Below are 17808 nucleotides of genomic sequence, written 5' to 3'. Positions count from 1 at the left end.
TGATAGCTCTGAAGAAATGTTCTGACGGTGGTGAGAGTGGAGCACGACTGTCTCCGTGGGGCAATTGGCTAGCGCGATTGGCTGTTAATCGAAAGGTTGGAGGTTCGAGCCCACCCGGTGGTGGTGCGGCGCTTTTTTTTCTTTGGGCTGATAGCTTTGAAGATATGTTCTTATGGTGGTGAGAGTGGAGCAGGACTGTCTCCGTGGCGCAATTGGCTAGCGCGATCGGCTGTTAACCGAAAAGTTGGAGGTTCGAGCCTACCCGGTGGTTGTGCGGCGCTATTTTTTCTGTGGGCTCATAGCTTTGAAGATATGTTCTGATGGTGGTGAGAGTGGAGCGGGACTGTCTCCGTGGCGCAATTGGCTAGCGTGATCGGCTGTTAACCGAAAAGTTGGAGGTTCGAGCCCACCCGGTCGTGGTGCGGCGCTTTTTTTTCTTTGGGCTGATAGCTTTAAAGATATGTTATGATGGTGGTGAGAGTGGAGCAGCACTGTCTCCGTGGCGCAATTGGCTAGCGTGATCGGCTCTTAACCGAAAAGTTGGAGGTTCGAGCCCACCCGGTGGTGGTGCGGCGCTTTTTTTTTCTTTGGGCTGATAGCTTTGAAGATATGTTCTGATGGTGGTGAGAGTGGAGCAGGACTGTCTCCGTGGCGCAATTGGCTAGAGCGATCGGCTGTTAACCAAAAGGTCGGAGGTTCGAGCCTACCCGGTGGTTGTGCGGCGCTTTTTTTTCTGTGGGCTGATAGCTTTGAAGATATGTTCTGATGGTGGTGAGAGTGGAGCGGGACTGTCTCCGTGGCGCAATTGGCTAGCGTGATCGGCTGTTAACCGAAAAGTTGGAGGTTCGAGCCCACCCGGTGGTGGTGCGGCGCTTTTTTTTCTTTGGGCTGATAGCTTTAAAGATATGTTATGATGGTGGTGAGAGTGGAGCAGCACTGTCTCCGTGGCGCAATTGGCTAGCGTGATCGGCTCTTAACCGAAAAGTTGGAGGTTCGAGCCCACCCGGTGGTGGTGCGGCGCTTTTTTTTCTTTGGGCTGATAGCTTTGAAGATATGTTCTGATGGTGGTGAGAGTGGAGCAGGACTGTCTCCGTGGCGCAATTGGCTAGAGCGATCGGCTGTTAACCAAAAGGTCGGAGGTTCGAGCCTACCCGGTGGTTGTGCGGCGCTTTTTTTTCTGTGGGCTGATAGCTTTGAAGATATGTGTGATGGTGGTGAGAGTGGAGCAGGACTGTCTCCATGGCGCGATTGGCTAGCGCGATCGGCTGTTAACCAAAAGGTCGGAGGTTCGAGCCCACCCGGTGGTGGTATGGCGCTTTTTTTTCTTTGGGCTGATAGCTTTGAAGATATGTTCTGATGGTGGTGAGAGTGGAGCAGGACTGTTTCCGTGGCGCAATTTGCTAGTGTGATCGGCTGTTAACCGAAAGTTTGGAGGTTCGAGCCCAACCGGTGGTGGTGCGGTGCTTTTTTTTTGGGGGGTGATAGCTCTGAAGAAATGTTCTGATGGTGGTGAGAGAGGAGCACGACTGTCTCCGTGGGGCAATTGGCTAGCGCGATTGGCTGTTAACCGAAATGTTGGAGGTTCGAGCCCACCCGGTGGTGGTGCGGCGCTTTTTTTTCTTTGGGCTGATAGCTTTGAAGATATGTTCTTATGGTGGTGAGATTGGAGCAGGACTGTCTCCGTGGCGCAATTGGCTAGCGCGATCGGCTGTTAACCGAAAAGTTGGAGGTTCGAGCCTACCCGGTGGTTGTGCGGCGCTTTTTTTTCTGTGGGCTGATAGCTTTGAAGATATGTTCTGATGGTGGTGAGAGTGGAGCAGAACTGTCTCCCTGGCGCAATTGGCTAGCGTGATCGGCTGTTAACCGAGAAGTTGGAGGTTCGAGCCCACCCGGTGGTGGTGCGGCGCTTTTTTTTCTTTGGGCTGATAGCTTTGAAGATATGTTATGGCGGTGATGAAAGTGGAGCAGGACTGTCTCCGTGGCGCAATTGGCTAGCGTGATCGGCTGTTAACCGAAAAGTTGGAGGTTCGAGCCCACCCGGTGGTGGTGCGGCGCTTTTTTTTCTTTGGGCTGATAGCTTTGAAGATATGTTCTGATGGTGGTGAGAGTGGAGCAGGACTGTCTCCGTGGCGCAATTAGCTAGAGCGATCGGCTGTTATCCAAAAGGTCGGAGGTTCGAGCCGACCCGGTGGTGGTGCGGCGCTTTTGTTTTCTTTGGGCTGATAGCTTTGAAGATATGTTCTTATGGTGGTGAGAGTGGAGCAGGACTGTCTCCATGGCGCAATTGGCTAGCGCGATCGGCTGTTAACCAAAAAGTTGGAGGTTCGAGCCTACCCTGTGGTTGTGCGGCACTTTTTTTTCTGTGAGCTGATAGCTTTGAAGATATGTTCTGATGGTGGTGAGAGCGGAGCAGGACTGTCTCCGTGGCGCAATTGGCTAGCGTGATCGGCTGTTAACCGAAAAGTTGGAGGTTCGAGCCCACCCGGAGGTGGTGCGGCGCTTTTTTTTCTTTGAGCTGATAGCTTTGAAGATATGTGTGATGGTGGTGAGAGTGGAGCAGGACTGCCTCCATGGCGCGATTGGCTAGCGCGATCGGCTGTTAACCAAAAGGTCGGAGGTTCGAGACCGCCCGGTGGTGGTATGGCGCTTTTTTTCTTTGGGCTGATAGCTTTGAAGATATGTTCTGATGGTGGTGAGAGTGGAGCAGGAGTGTCTCCGTGGCGCAATGGGCTAGCGCGATCGGCTGTTAACCGAAAGGTTGGAGGTTCGAGCCCTACCGGTGGTGGTGCGGTGCTTTTTTTTTCTTTGGGGTGATAGCTCTGAAGAAATGTTCTGACGGTGGTGAGAGTGGAGCACGACTGTCTCCGTGGGGCAATTGGCTAGCGCGATTGGCTGGTAACCGAAAGGTTGGAGGTTCGAGCCCACCCGGTGGTGGTGCGGCGCTTTTTTTCTTTGGGCTGATAGCTTTGAAGATATGTTCTTATGGTGGTGAGAGTGGAGCAGGACTGTCTTCGTGGCGCAATTGGCTAGCGCGATCGGCTTTTAACCGAAACGTTGGAGGTTCGAGCCTACCCGGTGGTTGTGCGGCGCTTTTTTTTCTGTGGGCTGATAGCTTTGAAGATATGTTCTGATGGTGGTGAGAGTGGAGCAGAACTGTCTCCGTGGCGCAATTGGCTAGCGTGATCGGCTGTTAACCGAAAAGTTTGAGGTTCGAGCCCACCCGGTGGTGGTGCGGCGCTTTTTTTTCTTTGGGCTGATAGCTTTGAAGATATGTTATGGCGGTAGTGAGAGTGGAGCAGGACTGTCTCCGTGGCGCAGTTGGCTAGCGTGATCGGCTGTTAACCGAAAAGTTGGAGGTTCGAGCCCACCCGGTGGTGGTGCGGCGCTTTTTTTATTTGGGCTGATAGCTTTGAAGATATGTTCTGATGGTGGTGAGAGTGGAGCAGGACTGTCTCCGTGGCGCAATTAGCTAGAGCGATCGGCTGTTATCCAAAAGGTCGGAGGTTCGAGCCCACCCGGTGGTGGTGCGGCGCTTTTTTTTCTTTGGGCTGATAGCTTTGAAGATATGTTCTTATGGTGGTGAGAGTGGAGCAGGACTGTCTCCGTGGCGCAATTGGCTAGCGCGATCGGCTGTTAACCGAAAAGTTGGAGGTTCGAGCCTACCCGGTGGTTGTGCGGCGCTTTTTTTTCTGTGGGCTGATAGCTTTGAAGATATGTTCTGATGGTGGTGAAAGTGGAGCAGGACTGTCTCCGTGGCGCGATTGGATAGCGCGATTGGCTGTTAACCAAAAGGTCGGAGGTTCGAGCCCACCCGGTGGTGGTATGGCGCTTTTTTTTCTTTGGGCTGATAGCTTTGAAGATATGTTCTGATGGTGGTGAGAGTGGAGCAGGACTGTCTCCGTGGCGCAGTTGGCTAGCGCGATCGGCTGTTAATCGAAAGGTTGGAGGTTCGAGCCCAACCGGTGGTGGTGCGGTGCTTTTTTTTTCTTTGGGGTGATAGCTCTGAAGAAATGTTCTGACGGTGGTGAGAGTGAAGCACGACTGTCTCCGCGGCGCAATTGGCTAGCGCGATCGGCTGTTAACCGAAAGGTTGGAGGTTCGAGCCAACCCAGTGGTGGTGCAGCGCTTTTTTTCTTTGGGCTGATAGCTTCGAAGATATGTTCTTATGGTGGTGAGAGTGGAGCAGGACTGTCTCCGTGGCGCAATTGGCTAGCGCGATCGGCTGTTAACCGAAAAGTTGGAGGTTCGAGCCTACCCGGTGGTTGTGCGGCGCTTTTGTTTCTGTGGGTGATAGCTTTCAAGATATGTTCTTATGGTGGTGAGAGCGGAGCAGGACTGTCTCCGTGGCGCAATTGGCTAGCGTGATCGGCTGTTAACCGAAAAGTTGGAGGTTCGAGCCCACCCGGTGGTGGTGCTGCGCTTTTTTTTCTTTGGGCTGTTAGCTTTGAAGATATGTTCTGATGGTGGTGAGAGTGGAGCAGGACCGTCTCCGTGGCGCAATTGGCTAGCGCGATCGGCTGTTAACCAAAAGGTCGGAGGTTCGAGCCCACCCAGTCATGGTGCGGAGCTTTTTTTTATTTGGGCTGATAGCTTTGAAGATATGTTCTTATGGTGGTGAGAGTGGAGCAGGACTGTCTCCGTGGCGCAATTGGCTAGCGCGATCGGCTGTTAACCGAAAAGTTGGAGGTTCGAGCCTACCCGGTGGTTGTGCGGCGCTTTTTTTCCTGTGGGCTGATAGCTTTGTAGATATGTTCTGATGGTGGTGAGAGTGGAGCAGGACTGTCTCCGTGGCGCAATTGGATAGCGTGATCGGCTGTTAACCGAAAAGTTGGAGGTTCGAGCCCACCCGGTGGTGGTGCGGCGCTTTTTTTTCTTTGGGCTGATAGCTTTGAAGATATGTTCTGATGGTGGTGAGAGTGGAGCAGGACTGTCTCCATGGCGCAATTGGCTAGCGCGATCGACTGTTAACCAAAAGGTCGGAGGTTCGAGCCCACCCGGTGGTGGTATGGCGCTTTTTTTCTTTGGGCTGACAGCTTTGAAGATATGTTCTGATGGTGGTGAGAGTGGAGCAGGACTGTCTCCGTGGCGCAATTGGCTTGCGCGATCGGCTGTTAACCGAAAGGTTGGAGTTTCGAGCCCACCCGGCGGTGGTGCGGCGCTTTTTTTTCTTTGGGCTGATAGCTTTGAAGGTATGTTCTGATGGTGGTGAGAGTAGAGCAGGACTGTCTCCGTGGCGCAATTGGCTAGCGCGATCGGCTGTTAACCGAAAGGTGGGAGTTTCGATCCCTCCCGGGAGTGGTGTGTTGCTTTTATCTTTGCGCTGATAGCTTTGAAGATATGTTCTGATGGTGGTGAGAGTGGAGCAGGACTGTCTCCGTGGCGCAATTGGCTAGCGCAATCGGCTGTTAATCGAAAAGTCGGAGGTTCGAGCTCACCCGGTGGTTGTGCGGCGCTTTTTTTTCTTTGGGCTGATACCTTTGAAGATATGTTCTGATGGTGGTGAGAGTGGAGCAGGACTGTCTCCGTGGCGCAATTGGCTTGCGCGATCGGCTGTTAACCGAAAGGTTGAAGGTTCGAGCCCACCCGGTGGTGGTGCGGCGCGTTTTTTTCTTTGCGCTGATAGCTTTGAAGATATGTTCTGATGGTGGTGATAGTGGAGCACGATTGTCTCCGTGGCGCAATTGGCTAGCGCGATCTGCTGTTAACCGAAAGGTTGGAGGTCCGAGCCCACCCGGCGGTGGTGCGGCGCTTTTTTTTTCTTTAGGCTGATAGTCAAGTCAAGTCAAGTCAAGTCAAGTTTATTAAATAGTTCAGTTGAGTTACATGGTTAGCGTTATTACAGCAGGAGGTCCCAAAGTTTCTGAGAAACTGACAGGGGGACCTCCTGTGGCTACATGGATGGGGTAATTACAAAAAATACAGCAATAGTATACGGTCTTGTGAGTAATAATGAATAATCTTGATTAACAATAAAAACACGATCAATACACAACATAATGGTAATACTCACTATTGAAAAATAACAAGGAAACAATCAAAAGCAAGTTAAGACAAAAAACAATATTAATGAACTCTACGTGACAAATGTAACACGTTTCATTATCAGTGTTATCAATTATACAATGGCAAATTGAAGTGCTAAAAAAGCACAGAACTGTGGAGAGCTATTAACAGTTAATTTCACAAATCGGATGAGTTGATTAATTCCTGAACGTAATATTTCTTACTACGCGAAGTGAAAATATGGATGTTATGTGATGATTTCAATTCAAAAGGCAATGAATTCCAAATGGCTATGCTAGTAAATAAGGTTGAGAACTTGCCGTAGTTTGTCCTTACGGCCGGCAAAAGAAGATTATAGCACTGAGAAAACCTGGTGATGTTACCATTAGTTAAGTGACGATGATCAATGCATGCAATAAAAATGTCATGCGTGATGAGTCTAAAGGCGACAATGGACATTCTATGACAAAATAATTGTCTCAATGGGAGTATGTTAAGCTGAGAAAACAACGAGCTGCAAGAGAAGTAAAATGGGCTGAAAGTCATTAATCTAACTGCTTGATTCTGAAGTCGCTGCAAACGTTCGATGTGCGTGAAATATGTGTTGGCCCAAGATGATACGCAATACGAAATATGGCTATGAATATAGCAAAATACAAAGTACGTATGATGTGAGGCGGAAAATAAGTTCGTGTCTTGATGATAACGTGAATACCAAATGCAATCTTTTTAGCGAGTGATGCTGCATGTTTATGAAATTTTAGTTCGCTATCTAAGATGACGCCAAGAAACCGCGCTTCACTGGAAATGTTTATGACGGTATTACCAATGTGAAGGGAAGGTTGTATGTCAAGTGAAATGCGCGGGGAATGGAACAACATAAACACGGTTTTAGTAGTATTGATCTGAAGATAATTGGCCTGGCACCATAAAGTTATGTTATGTAAATCTGTGTTGAGGTCAGACTGGAGTGAAGAAACTGATTTAGATGACTGAAAGATGGTTGTGTCGTCAGCGTAAAGTATGCACTTGGTCCTTGTAAGAATTGTAGGTAGATCATTAATAAACATCAAAAATAAAAGTGGGCCTAAAATCGATCCCTGTGGAACACCGACGTTAATTAACTTGGGCGTTGAAAGATGGCCATTAACATGAACCATTTAGCTTTGAAGATATGTTCTAATTGTGGTGAGAGTGGAGCAGGACTGTCTCCGTGGCGCAATTGGCCAGCGCGATCGGCTGTTAACCGAAAAGTCGGAGGTTCGAGCCCACCCGGTGGTGGTGCGGTGCTTTTTTTCTTTTGGCTGATAGCTTTGAAGATATGTTCTGATGGTGGTGAGAGATGAGCAAGACTGTCTCCGTGGCGCAATGGGCAAGCGCGATCGGCTGTTGACCGAAAGGTTGGAGTTTCGAGCCCTCCCGGGAGTGGTGTGTTGCTTTTTTCTTTGCGCTGATAGCTTTGAAGATATGTTCTGATGGTGGTGAGAGTGGAGCACGACTGTATCCGTGGCGCAATGGGCTAGCGCGATCGGCTGTTAACCGAAAGGTTGGAGTTTTGAGCCATCCCGGGAGTGGTGTGTTGCTTTTTTTCTTTGCGGTAATAGCTTTGAAGATATGTTCTCATGGTGGTGAGAGTGGAGCAGGACTGTCTCCGTGGCGCAATTGGCTAGCGCGATCGGCTGTTAACCGAAAGGTTGGAGGTTCGAGCCCAACCAGTGGTGGTGCGGCGCTTTTTTTTCTTTGGGGTGATAGCTCTGAAGAAATGTTCTGACGGTGGTGAGAGTGGAGCAGCACTGTCTCCGTGGCGCAATTGGCTAGCGTGATCGGCTCTTAACCGAAAAGTTGGAGGTTCGAGCCCACCCGGTGGTGGTGCGGCGCTTTTTTTTTCTTTGGGCTGATAGCTTTGAAGATATGTTCTGATGGTGGTGAGAGTGGAGCAGGACTGTCTCCGTGGCGCAATTGGCTAGAGCGATCGGCTGTTAACCAAAAGGTCGGAGGTTCGAGCCTACCCGGTGGTTGTGCGGCGCTTTTTTTTCTGTGGGCTGATAGCTTTGAAGATATGTTCTGATGGTGGTGAGAGTGGAGCGGGACTGTCTCCGTGGCGCAATTGGCTAGCGTGATCGGCTGTTAACCGAAAAGTTGGAGGTTCGAGCCCACCCGGTGGTGGTGCGGCGCTTTTTTTTCTTTGGGCTGATAGCTTTAAAGATATGTTATGATGGTGGTGAGAGTGGAGCAGCACTGTCTCCGTGGCGCAATTGGCTAGCGTGATCGGCTCTTAACCGAAAAGTTGGAGGTTCGAGCCCACCCGGTGGTGGTGCGGCGCTTTTTTTTCTTTGGGCTGATAGCTTTGAAGATATGTTCTGATGGTGGTGAGAGTGGAGCAGGACTGTCTCCGTGGCGCAATTGGCTAGAGCGATCGGCTGTTAACCAAAAGGTCGGAGGTTCGAGCCTACCCGGTGGTTGTGCGGCGCTTTTTTTTCTGTGGGCTGATAGCTTTGAAGATATGTGTGATGGTGGTGAGAGTGGAGCAGGACTGTCTCCATGGCGCGATTGGCTAGCGCGATCGGCTGTTAACCAAAAGGTCGGAGGTTCGAGCCCACCCGGTGGTGGTATGGCGCTTTTTTTTCTTTGGGCTGATAGCTTTGAAGATATGTTCTGATGGTGGTGAGAGTGGAGCAGGACTGTTTCCGTGGCGCAATTTGCTAGTGTGATCGGCTGTTAACCGAAAGTTTGGAGGTTCGAGCCCAACCGGTGGTGGTGCGGTGCTTTTTTTTTGGGGGGTGATAGCTCTGAAGAAATGTTCTGATGGTGGTGAGAGAGGAGCACGACTGTCTCCGTGGGGCAATTGGCTAGCGCGATTGGCTGTTAACCGAAAGGTTGGAGGTTCGAGCCCACCCGGTGGTGGTGCGGCGCTTTTTTTTCTTTGGGCTGATAGCTTTGAAGATATGTTCTTATGGTGGTGAGATTGGAGCAGGACTGTCTCCGTGGCGCAATTGGCTAGCGCGATCGGCTGTTAACCGAAAAGTTGGAGGTTCGAGCCTACCCGGTGGTTGTGCGGCGCTTTTTTTTCTGTGGGCTGATAGCTTTGAAGATATTGTCACGTATTGCAAGAGGGTGACACAAACAATAGCTTTATTAAAGGGCGAACTTGTGCCCAGAAAAATAGGTAAATAACTGAGTCCGCTAAAGCGTTCCACACTAGCGTCTCTCTCGAACACCTTTTTTCACAACCCGTCGATCAGGCCACCGTCGCGAGCCCAAGCACGAGGAGCAATGACTCGCGTTGCTACAGCGCGCGCAGGTGCGCTACGTTGTAGACGCTTGCATAGCGTCTCGCTGGTTCTCCTGGTAGTTGTAGACGCTTGCATAGCGTCGCGCTGGTTCTCCTGGTAGAAGGCAGTCTCTGCGGCATTACTCCCCCTCCGAAATACGCATCGTCCCGATGCGCGGTTGGGGGAAGTACGCAAGGGGGAATGCTTCAGCATCTCTCGAAGTAGGGCTTCATGCGGGCTACATGTACGACCTCTGCATGGTTTTGACGTCTTGAGCGCTCTTGTCCTTCAGGAATAACTTCATAAGTTATGTCACTGAGTTGGCGGATGACCTTATATGGACCAAAGTAGCGTCGAAGAAGTTTCTCTGACAGCCCACGGTGGCGTATTGGTGTCCACACCCACACTTGATCGCCTGGCTGATATTTGACTTCTCTGCGGCGCAGGTTGTAGTAGCTCGCGTCCCTACATTGTTGTTGACGTATTCGATGTCGCGCTAGTTGGCGCGCTTCTTCAGCTCTTTGTAGGAATTCTTCAACGTCAGATGGCTCATAATTGTCGTTATCGACAGGGAGCATAGCGTCGAGTGTTGTAGTCACCATACGGCCATAGACCAGCTCAAATGGAGGAATGCGGGTGGTCTCCTGTACTGCCGTATTGTAGGCGAACGTTGCATAAGGTAGGATTTCGTCCCACGTCTTATGCTCTATGTCCACGTACATCGACAACATATCCGCTATGGTGCGGTTTAGGCGTTCCGTCAACCCGTTCGTTTGGGGATGATACGCAGTACTTTTTCTATGAGTGGTATTAGTCATATTCATCAGGCACTGCATCAACTCCGATGTGAATGCTGTTCCGCGATCGGTGATAACTACCATCGGGGCGCCATGTCGCAGAACTATGTTGTGAACGAAGAACTTGGCAACTTCCGCAGCCGTTCCTCGTTCCAGGCAGCCAGTTTCTGCGTACCGCGTTAAATAGTCGGTTGCGACAATAATCCACCTCTTTCCTGAGGATGACATTGGAAACGGCCCGAGAAGATCCATTCCAATTTGCTGAAAAGGAGTCTCAGGTGGGTCTATGGGCTGGAGCAGGCCGGCAGTTTTCAGAGGTGGTGTTTTGCGCCTTTGACATTCGCGGCATGTCTTCACATAATGCTGTACCGATGCTAACAGCTTGGGCCAGTAATATTTCAGATGAATTCTGGCGAATGTCCGGCTGACACCTAAGTGACCCGAGCACGGTTCATCATGGCAAGCTTGTAATATTTCACGTCTCATGACTTGCGGCACAACGAGTAAGAACTTTTCTTTGTTGCTTCTGAAGTTCCTTTTGTAGAGTACATTATCACGGAGGCAGAACGACGATAATGTTCTCCTAAATACACGTGGAACTTGGGAGTCGTGCCCTTCGAGGAATTTTATCAATGGGAGCAGTTCTGTGTCGGATCGTTGCTGCTCGGCGATATCTGAAGCCTTCACAACACAAAGGAACGGAAAGTCGTCCTCTTCCGAAGAGGTAGAGTCCAGTGGCGAGCGTGATAAGCAATCAGCATCGCTGTGTTTTCTTCCCGACCTATATACAACTGTAATATCGTATTCTTGGAGCCTGAGGCTCCATCTCGCAAGTCGTCCCGACGGGTCTTTTAAGCTCGCCAGCCAGCAAAGTGAATGGTGGTCGCTGACGGCGCGGAACGGCCTGCCGTAGAGATATGGCCTGAACTTGCTAATCGCCCATATAACTGCCAAGCACTCTTTTTCCGTTGCAGAATAGTTCTTTTCAGCTTTTGACAGGGTGCGACTGGCATAGGCTATGACTTTCTCTTCTCCATTTTGCCATTGAGCTAATACCGCGCCGAGACCAAGATTACTTGCGTCTGTATGGACTTCCGTGTCCGCAGTTTCATCAAAATGTGCGAGGATCGGTGGGGCTTGTAAACGGTTCTTTAGTTCCTCGAAAGCTCTCTCTTGTTCCTTATGCCAAACGAATGATTCTTCCTCTTTTGTGAGTCTGGTCAGAGGTTCAGCAATTTTCGAGAAATTTTCTATAAATCGTCTGTAGTAAGCGCACAAGCCCAGAAATCGACGCACCTCCTTCTTGTCTCTCGGCTTGGGGAATCGCGCAACGGCCGCAGTTTTGTCCGGATCCGGGCCAACACCTTCAGCGCTGATCACATGACCGAGAAAACGAAGCTTTTCATATCCAAACTGACACTTTTCCGGTTTAATAGTCAAGCCGGCCGACTGGATGGCGTGAAGCACTGAACGTAGTCGTTCTATATGCTGTTCAAAGGTTGCAGAAAATACCACAACATCGTCCAAGTATACTAAACATGACTGCCATTTGAGACCCGATAGAACACTGTCCATCATGCGCTGGAATGTCGCCGGCGCACAACAAAGGCCGAATGGGAGTGCTTTAAATTCGTACAAGCCGTCCGGAGTTACGAAAGCCGTCTTTTCGCGGTCTCTTTCATCCACTTCAATTTGCCAATACCCGCTTTTTAAATCTAATGACGAGAAATATCTGGCATGCCGTAGGCGATCTAATGTATCATCGATACGTGGCAAGGGGTATACGTCGCGCTTGGTCACGCTGTTCAGTTTCCGGTAGTCAACGCAGAATCTCAACGTGTTGTCCTTTTTCCTCACAAGCACTACTGGCGATGCCCACGGACTGTTGGATGGTTGGATGACATCATCCTCCAGCATCTCTTGCACTTGACCCTTTATGACCTCTCGTTCTTTGGGTGAAACTCTGTACGGGTTTTGATGAACAGGTCTTGTTTGCTCGTCAGTTATTATTCGGTGTTTAACGATCTGCGTGCGACGTACTTTTGACGAGGTGGAGAAACACTCTGAGAAGTCTCTTATGAGGTCCTGTATGATTTGCCTTTCGCCTGATGATAGACTTCTATTTATTGAAACCGCAGCTCCGACATCATCCGTACTTCCCGAAGCAGGTGGTGCTGACGTGAGGCCACACAAATCTGTCGCTGCAGTAAAGCTGTGCAGAAAGGCAATGGCAGTGTCTTTTGCAACATGCTGTATTGCATTTCCGAAGTTTGTGAGCAACACACTGGCGCACCCATCACGTAATTGAATGATGCCCCGGGCTACACAAATACCTTTCTTTAGTAGCAGCTCGACGTTGCTATCCGCTATGCCTTCGGAATCGGCAAATGTGTCATTTCTGACGCCAACCAGCACGCTGCATCGTGGTGGCACGGTTATGTCTTCGTCGATAACCCGCAATGCAGTGCTCTCTACCTCCTTCTCGTCTATGGCCAGCTTCGTCGAGAAGGAAACGCTAGAATTTTGTAGGTTGATTATGGCACCGTTCGCTAGCAAGAAATCCATCCCGAGAATTACGTCCCTTGAGCATTCCGGAAGCACAATAAACTCAGCCACGTAAGTAGCACCCTGAATTCCTATTCTCGCGGTACATCTTCCCACTGGTGTTATCCTGTGGTCCCCAGCCGTTCTTATTTGTGGACCACTCCACGGCGTCAAAACTTTCTTGAGATCCCTCGCGAACGCGTAGCTGACGACTGAATAATCCGCACCGGTATCGACTAAAACGCTCAATTCCCGCTCGTCCACCGTAACGCGCAAGTCCGAAGAAATTGATTCCTTACTTATCTTAGCCGTTCTTTTCTGCCTGTCGCTGCTACCCTCGGGTCTTGACGGAGGATCTTCGCCTTGTCGAACAACAGCGGCCTTGCCTCCACAGGTCGCTGGACTTAGTTTTCCTGCCGCGGGCTCGTTGAACGTCTTGGTGGACCTGAGAATGGGGAACTTGGACGCCGGGGGCTCGGTGATCGGTAACGTTTCGGCGCCGGTGACCTTGGCTGGTGCTGAAAACTAGCAGATGGGAGTTGCTGCCTTGACAGGTAATCTTCTATCTCCATGGGTCTTTCACCATTACGCGGGCATGGTGCGTTCACAGAAAACCCCCGCAGGCCGGCCCTCCGGTATGGGCACGTTCTGTAAAGATGTCCAGCCTCTCCGCAATGAAAGCAAAGCGGCGTCCAGTCGGGTGTGCGCCACACGTCGCTTTTTCGTGGTCTCAGCTCTCCGAGAAAGGGCGAGCCATGCGAAGCCGACGGGCGTGTACTGGGGGCTACGAAAGAAGCATTGTGCACGGCAGGCTGGCGTAGAGCGTCCGCGTACGTTGGCATGCGACGTGTCTGCAGTGGTTGTTCCAGTCGAACAGGTTGCGGCTCAGGTTCCGGCTGAAGGATGGCGTGCCGGACTTCGTCACGAATGACGGCGGCGAGGGTCGAGACTGTTGGCATCACTTGTGGCTGCATCAACTTCTGAATCTCTTCCCTTACAATGGATCGCACCAGTTCTCTTAGCGTTTCACTGTTGTTACTTTGGCCTGCCGATAGGACGTCCACTGGTGCGCTACTGGCGTCTCGGTTGTAATGACGGGCACGCTGCTGTAGCGCCTTCTCTATGGTTGTTGCTTCGGTGCGGAACTCGGCAACCGTGCGTGGTGGATTGCGAACTAACCCAGCAAACAAGTCCTGCTTGACTCCACGCATTAGGTGGCGCAGTTTCTTCTCTTCCGTCATGTTCGGATCAGCGCGTTTGAAGAGCCGGCACATGTCTTCGACATACATGCTGACACTCTCATTCGTGCGTTGACTCCTGGACTGGAGAGCGTTCTCTGCCTTCTCTCGGCGGTCGGTGCTGGCATACGCAGCGAGCAAGTGTTGTCGAAAATCTTCCCATGTTGTTATCACCGCTTCGTGATTTTCGAACCACACCTTCGCTGAATCCTGCAACGCAAAGTACACGCGTCCAAGTTTCCTTGTCTCATCCCAGGCATTGGTCCTTGCGACTCGCTCGAAATGTTCCAGCCAGTCTTCTACATCTTCGTGCGAGTCACCGTGGAAGGGCTCAGGCAGGCACGGTGGTGACACGATGAGCTCGGATGTAGAACCTGCGGTGGCCATCGTTGTGGGGTCGTTTGTAAAAGCTGCTTGCGTTGCTGGAGCAGTGGTGAGCGGTCCGAATTCAGGCGGGTCTCCTCGAAGACGACGGCTCGAACGCTGGTGTACAGGAGTCAATTCGCCAGGTTCCAGTCGTTGAGGGTCGGGGCTCCGCTCTCTTGCGCCTGAGGGACTTCCAATCATACCCCCGCACCTCCACCAGAATGTCACGTATTGCAAGAGGGTGACACAAACAATAGCTTTATTAAAGGGCGAACTTGTGCCCAGAAAAATAGGTAAATAACTGAGTCCGCTAAAGCGTTCCACACTAGCGTCTCTCTCGAACACCTTTTTTCACAACCCGTCGATCAGGCCACCGTCGCGAGCCCAAGCACGAGGAGCAATGACTCGCGTTGCTACAGCGCGCGCAGGTGCGCTACGTTGTAGACGCTTGCATAGCGTCTCGCTGGTTCTCCTGGTAGTTGTAGACGCTTGCATAGCGTCGCGCTGGTTCTCCTGGTAGAAGGCAGTCTCTGCGGCAATATGTTCTGATGGTGGTGAGAGTGGAGCAGAACTGTCTCCCTGGCGCAATTGGCTAGCGTGATCGGCTGTTAACCGAGAAGTTGGAGGTTCGAGCCCACCCGGTGGTGGTGCGGCGCTTTTTTTTCTTTGGGCTGATAGCTTTGAAGATATGTTATGGCGGTGATGAAAGTGGAGCAGGACTGTCTCCGTGGCGCAATTGGCTAGCGTGATCGGCTGTTAACCGAAAAGTTGGAGGTTCGAGCCCACCCGGTGGTGGTGCGGCGCTTTTTTTTCTTTGGGCTGATAGCTTTGAAGATATGTTCTGATGGTGGTGAGAGTGGAGCAGGACTGTCTCCGTGGCGCAATTAGCTAGAGCGATCGGCTGTTATCCAAAAGGTCGGAGGTTCGAGCCGACCCGGTGGTGGTGCGGCGCTTTTGTTTTCTTTGGGCTGATAGCTTTGAAGATATGTTCTTATGGTGGTGAGAGTGGAGCAGGACTGTCTCCATGGCGCAATTGGCTAGCGCGATCGGCTGTTAACCAAAAAGTTGGAGGTTCGAGCCTACCCTGTGGTTGTGCGGCACTTTTTTTTCTGTGAGCTGATAGCTTTGAAGATATGTTCTGATGGTGGTGAGAGCGGAGCAGGACTGTCTCCGTGGCGCAATTGGCTAGCGTGATCGGCTGTTAACCGAAAAGTTGGAGGTTCGAGCCCACCCGGAGGTGGTGCGGCGCTTTTTTTTCTTTGAGCTGATAGCTTTGAAGATATGTGTGATGGTGGTGAGAGTGGAGCAGGACTGCCTCCATGGCGCGATTGGCTAGCGCGATCGGCTGTTAACCAAAAGGTCGGAGGTTCGAGACCGCCCGGTGGTGGTATGGCGCTTTTTTTCTTTGGGCTGATAGCTTTGAAGATATGTTCTGATGGTGGTGAGAGTGGAGCAGGAGTGTCTCCGTGGCGCAATGGGCTAGCGCGATCGGCTGTTAACCGAAAGGTTGGAGGTTCGAGCCCTACCGGTGGTGGTGCGGTGCTTTTTTTTTCTTTGGGGTGATAGCTCTGAAGAAATGTTCTGACGGTGGTGAGAGTGGAGCACGACTGTCTCCGTGGGGCAATTGGCTAGCGCGATTGGCTGGTAACCGAAAGGTTGGAGGTTCGAGCCCACCCGGTGGTGGTGCGGCGCTTTTTTTCTTTGGGCTGATAGCTTTGAAGATATGTTCTTATGGTGGTGAGAGTGGAGCAGGACTGTCTTCGTGGCGCAATTGGCTAGCGCGATCGGCTTTTAACCGAAACGTTGGAGGTTCGAGCCTACCCGGTGGTTGTGCGGCGCTTTTTTTTCTGTGGGCTGATAGCTTTGAAGATATGTTCTGATGGTGGTGAGAGTGGAGCAGAACTGTCTCCGTGGCGCAATTGGCTAGCGTGATCGGCTGTTAACCGAAAAGTGTGAGGTTCGAGCCCACCCGGTGGTGGTGCGGCGCTTTTTTTTCTTTGGGCTGATAGCTTTGAAGATATGTTATGGCGGTAGTGAGAGTGGAGCAGGACTGTCTCCGTGGCGCAGTTGGCTAGCGTGATCGGCTGTTAACCGAAAAGTTGGAGGTTCGAGCCCACCCGGTGGTGGTGCGGCGCTTTTTTTATTTGGGCTGATAGCTTTGAAGATATGTTCTGATGGTGGTGAGAGTGGAGCAGGACTGTCTCCGTGGCGCAATTAGCAAGAGCGATCGGCTGTTATCCAAAAGGTCGGAGGTTCGAGCCCACCCGGTGGTGGTGCGGCGCTTTTTTTTCTTTGGGCTGATAGCTTTGAAGATATGTTCTTATGGTGGTGAGAGTGGAGCAGGACTGTCTCCGTGGCGCAATTGGCTAGCGCGATCGGCTGTTAACCGAAAAGTTGGAGGTTCGAGCCTACCCGGTGGTTGTGCGGCGCTTTTTTTTCTGTGGGCTGATAGCTTTGAAGATATGTTCTGATGGTGGTGAAAGTGGAGCAGGACTGTCTCCGTGGCGCGATTGGATAGCGCGATTGGCTGTTAACCAAAAGGTCGGAGGTTCGAGCCCACCCGGTGGTGGTATGGCGCTTTTTTTTCTTTGGGCTGATAGCTTTGAAGATATGTTCTGATGGTGGTGAGAGTGGAGCAGGACTGTCTCCGTGGCGCAGTTGGCTAGCGCGATCGGCTGTTAATCGAAAGGTTGGAGGTTCGAGCCCAACCGGTGGTGGTGCGGTGCTTTTTTTTCTTTGGGGTGATAGCTCTGAAGAAATGTTCTGACGGTGGTGAGAGTGAAGCACGACTGTCTCCGCGGCGCAATTGGCTAGCGCGATCGGCTGTTAACCGAAAGGTTGGAGGTTCGAGCCAACCCAGTGGTGGTGCAGCGCTTTTTTTCTTTGGGCTGATAGCTTCGAAGATATGTTCTTATGGTGGTGAGAGTGGAGCAGGACTGTCTCCGTGGCGCAATTGGCTAGCGCGATCGGCTGTTAACCGAAAAGTTGGAGGTTCGAGCCTACCCGGTGGTTGTGCGGCGCTTTTGTTTCTGTGGGTGATAGCTTTCAAGATATGTTCTTATGGTGGTGAGAGCGGAGCAGGACTGTCTCCGTGGCGCAATTGGCTAGCGTGATCGGCTGTTAACCGAAAAGTTGGAGGTTCGAGCCCACCCGGTGGTGGTGCTGCGCTTTTTTTTTCTTTGGGCTGTTAGCTTTGAAGATATGTTCTGATGGTGGTGAGAGTGGAGCAGGACCGTCTCCGTGGCGCAATTGGCTAGCGCGATCGGCTGTTAACCAAAAGGTCGGAGGTTCGAGCCCACCCAGTCATGGTGCGGAGCTTTTTTTTATTTGGGCTGATAGCTTTGAAGATATGTTCTTATGGTGGTGAGAGTGGAGCAGGACTGTCTCCGTGGCGCAATTGGCTAGCGCGATCGGCTGTTAACCGAAAAGTTGGAGGTTCGAGCCTACCCGGTGGTTGTGCGGCGCTTTTTTTCCTGTGGGCTGATAGCTTTGTAGATATGTTCTGATGGTGGTGAGAGTGGAGCAGGACTGTCTCCGTGGCGCAATTGGATAGCGTGATCGGCTGTTAACCGAAAAGTTGGAGGTTCG

General features: G+C 51.4%; 1 protein-coding gene across 1 annotated transcript in view; it reads right to left on the bottom strand.

The window, feature by feature from the left end:
• LOC142784980 (uncharacterized) overlaps positions 1 to 14747 on the bottom strand; it is a 51542-nt gene extending 36795 nt beyond the window's left edge. Inside the window, exon 1 of the mRNA XM_075883403.1 lies at positions 13124 to 14747. Coding sequence (XP_075739518.1) covers positions 13124 to 14421 — 1298 coding nt within the window. The 5' untranslated portion in view covers positions 14422 to 14747. The remainder of the gene's footprint in view (positions 1 to 13123) is intronic.
• Positions 14748 to 17808: the final 3061 nt, after the last annotated feature.

The sequence above is a fragment of the Rhipicephalus microplus genome, unplaced genomic scaffold (genome assembly GCF_043290135.1).
Source record: "Rhipicephalus microplus isolate Deutch F79 unplaced genomic scaffold, USDA_Rmic scaffold_16, whole genome shotgun sequence".
Lineage (NCBI taxonomy): Eukaryota > Metazoa > Arthropoda > Arachnida > Ixodida > Ixodidae > Rhipicephalus > Rhipicephalus microplus.
The sequence above is the reverse complement of the archived record's forward strand: the minus strand, read 5'-3'. Positions and strand labels throughout refer to the sequence as shown.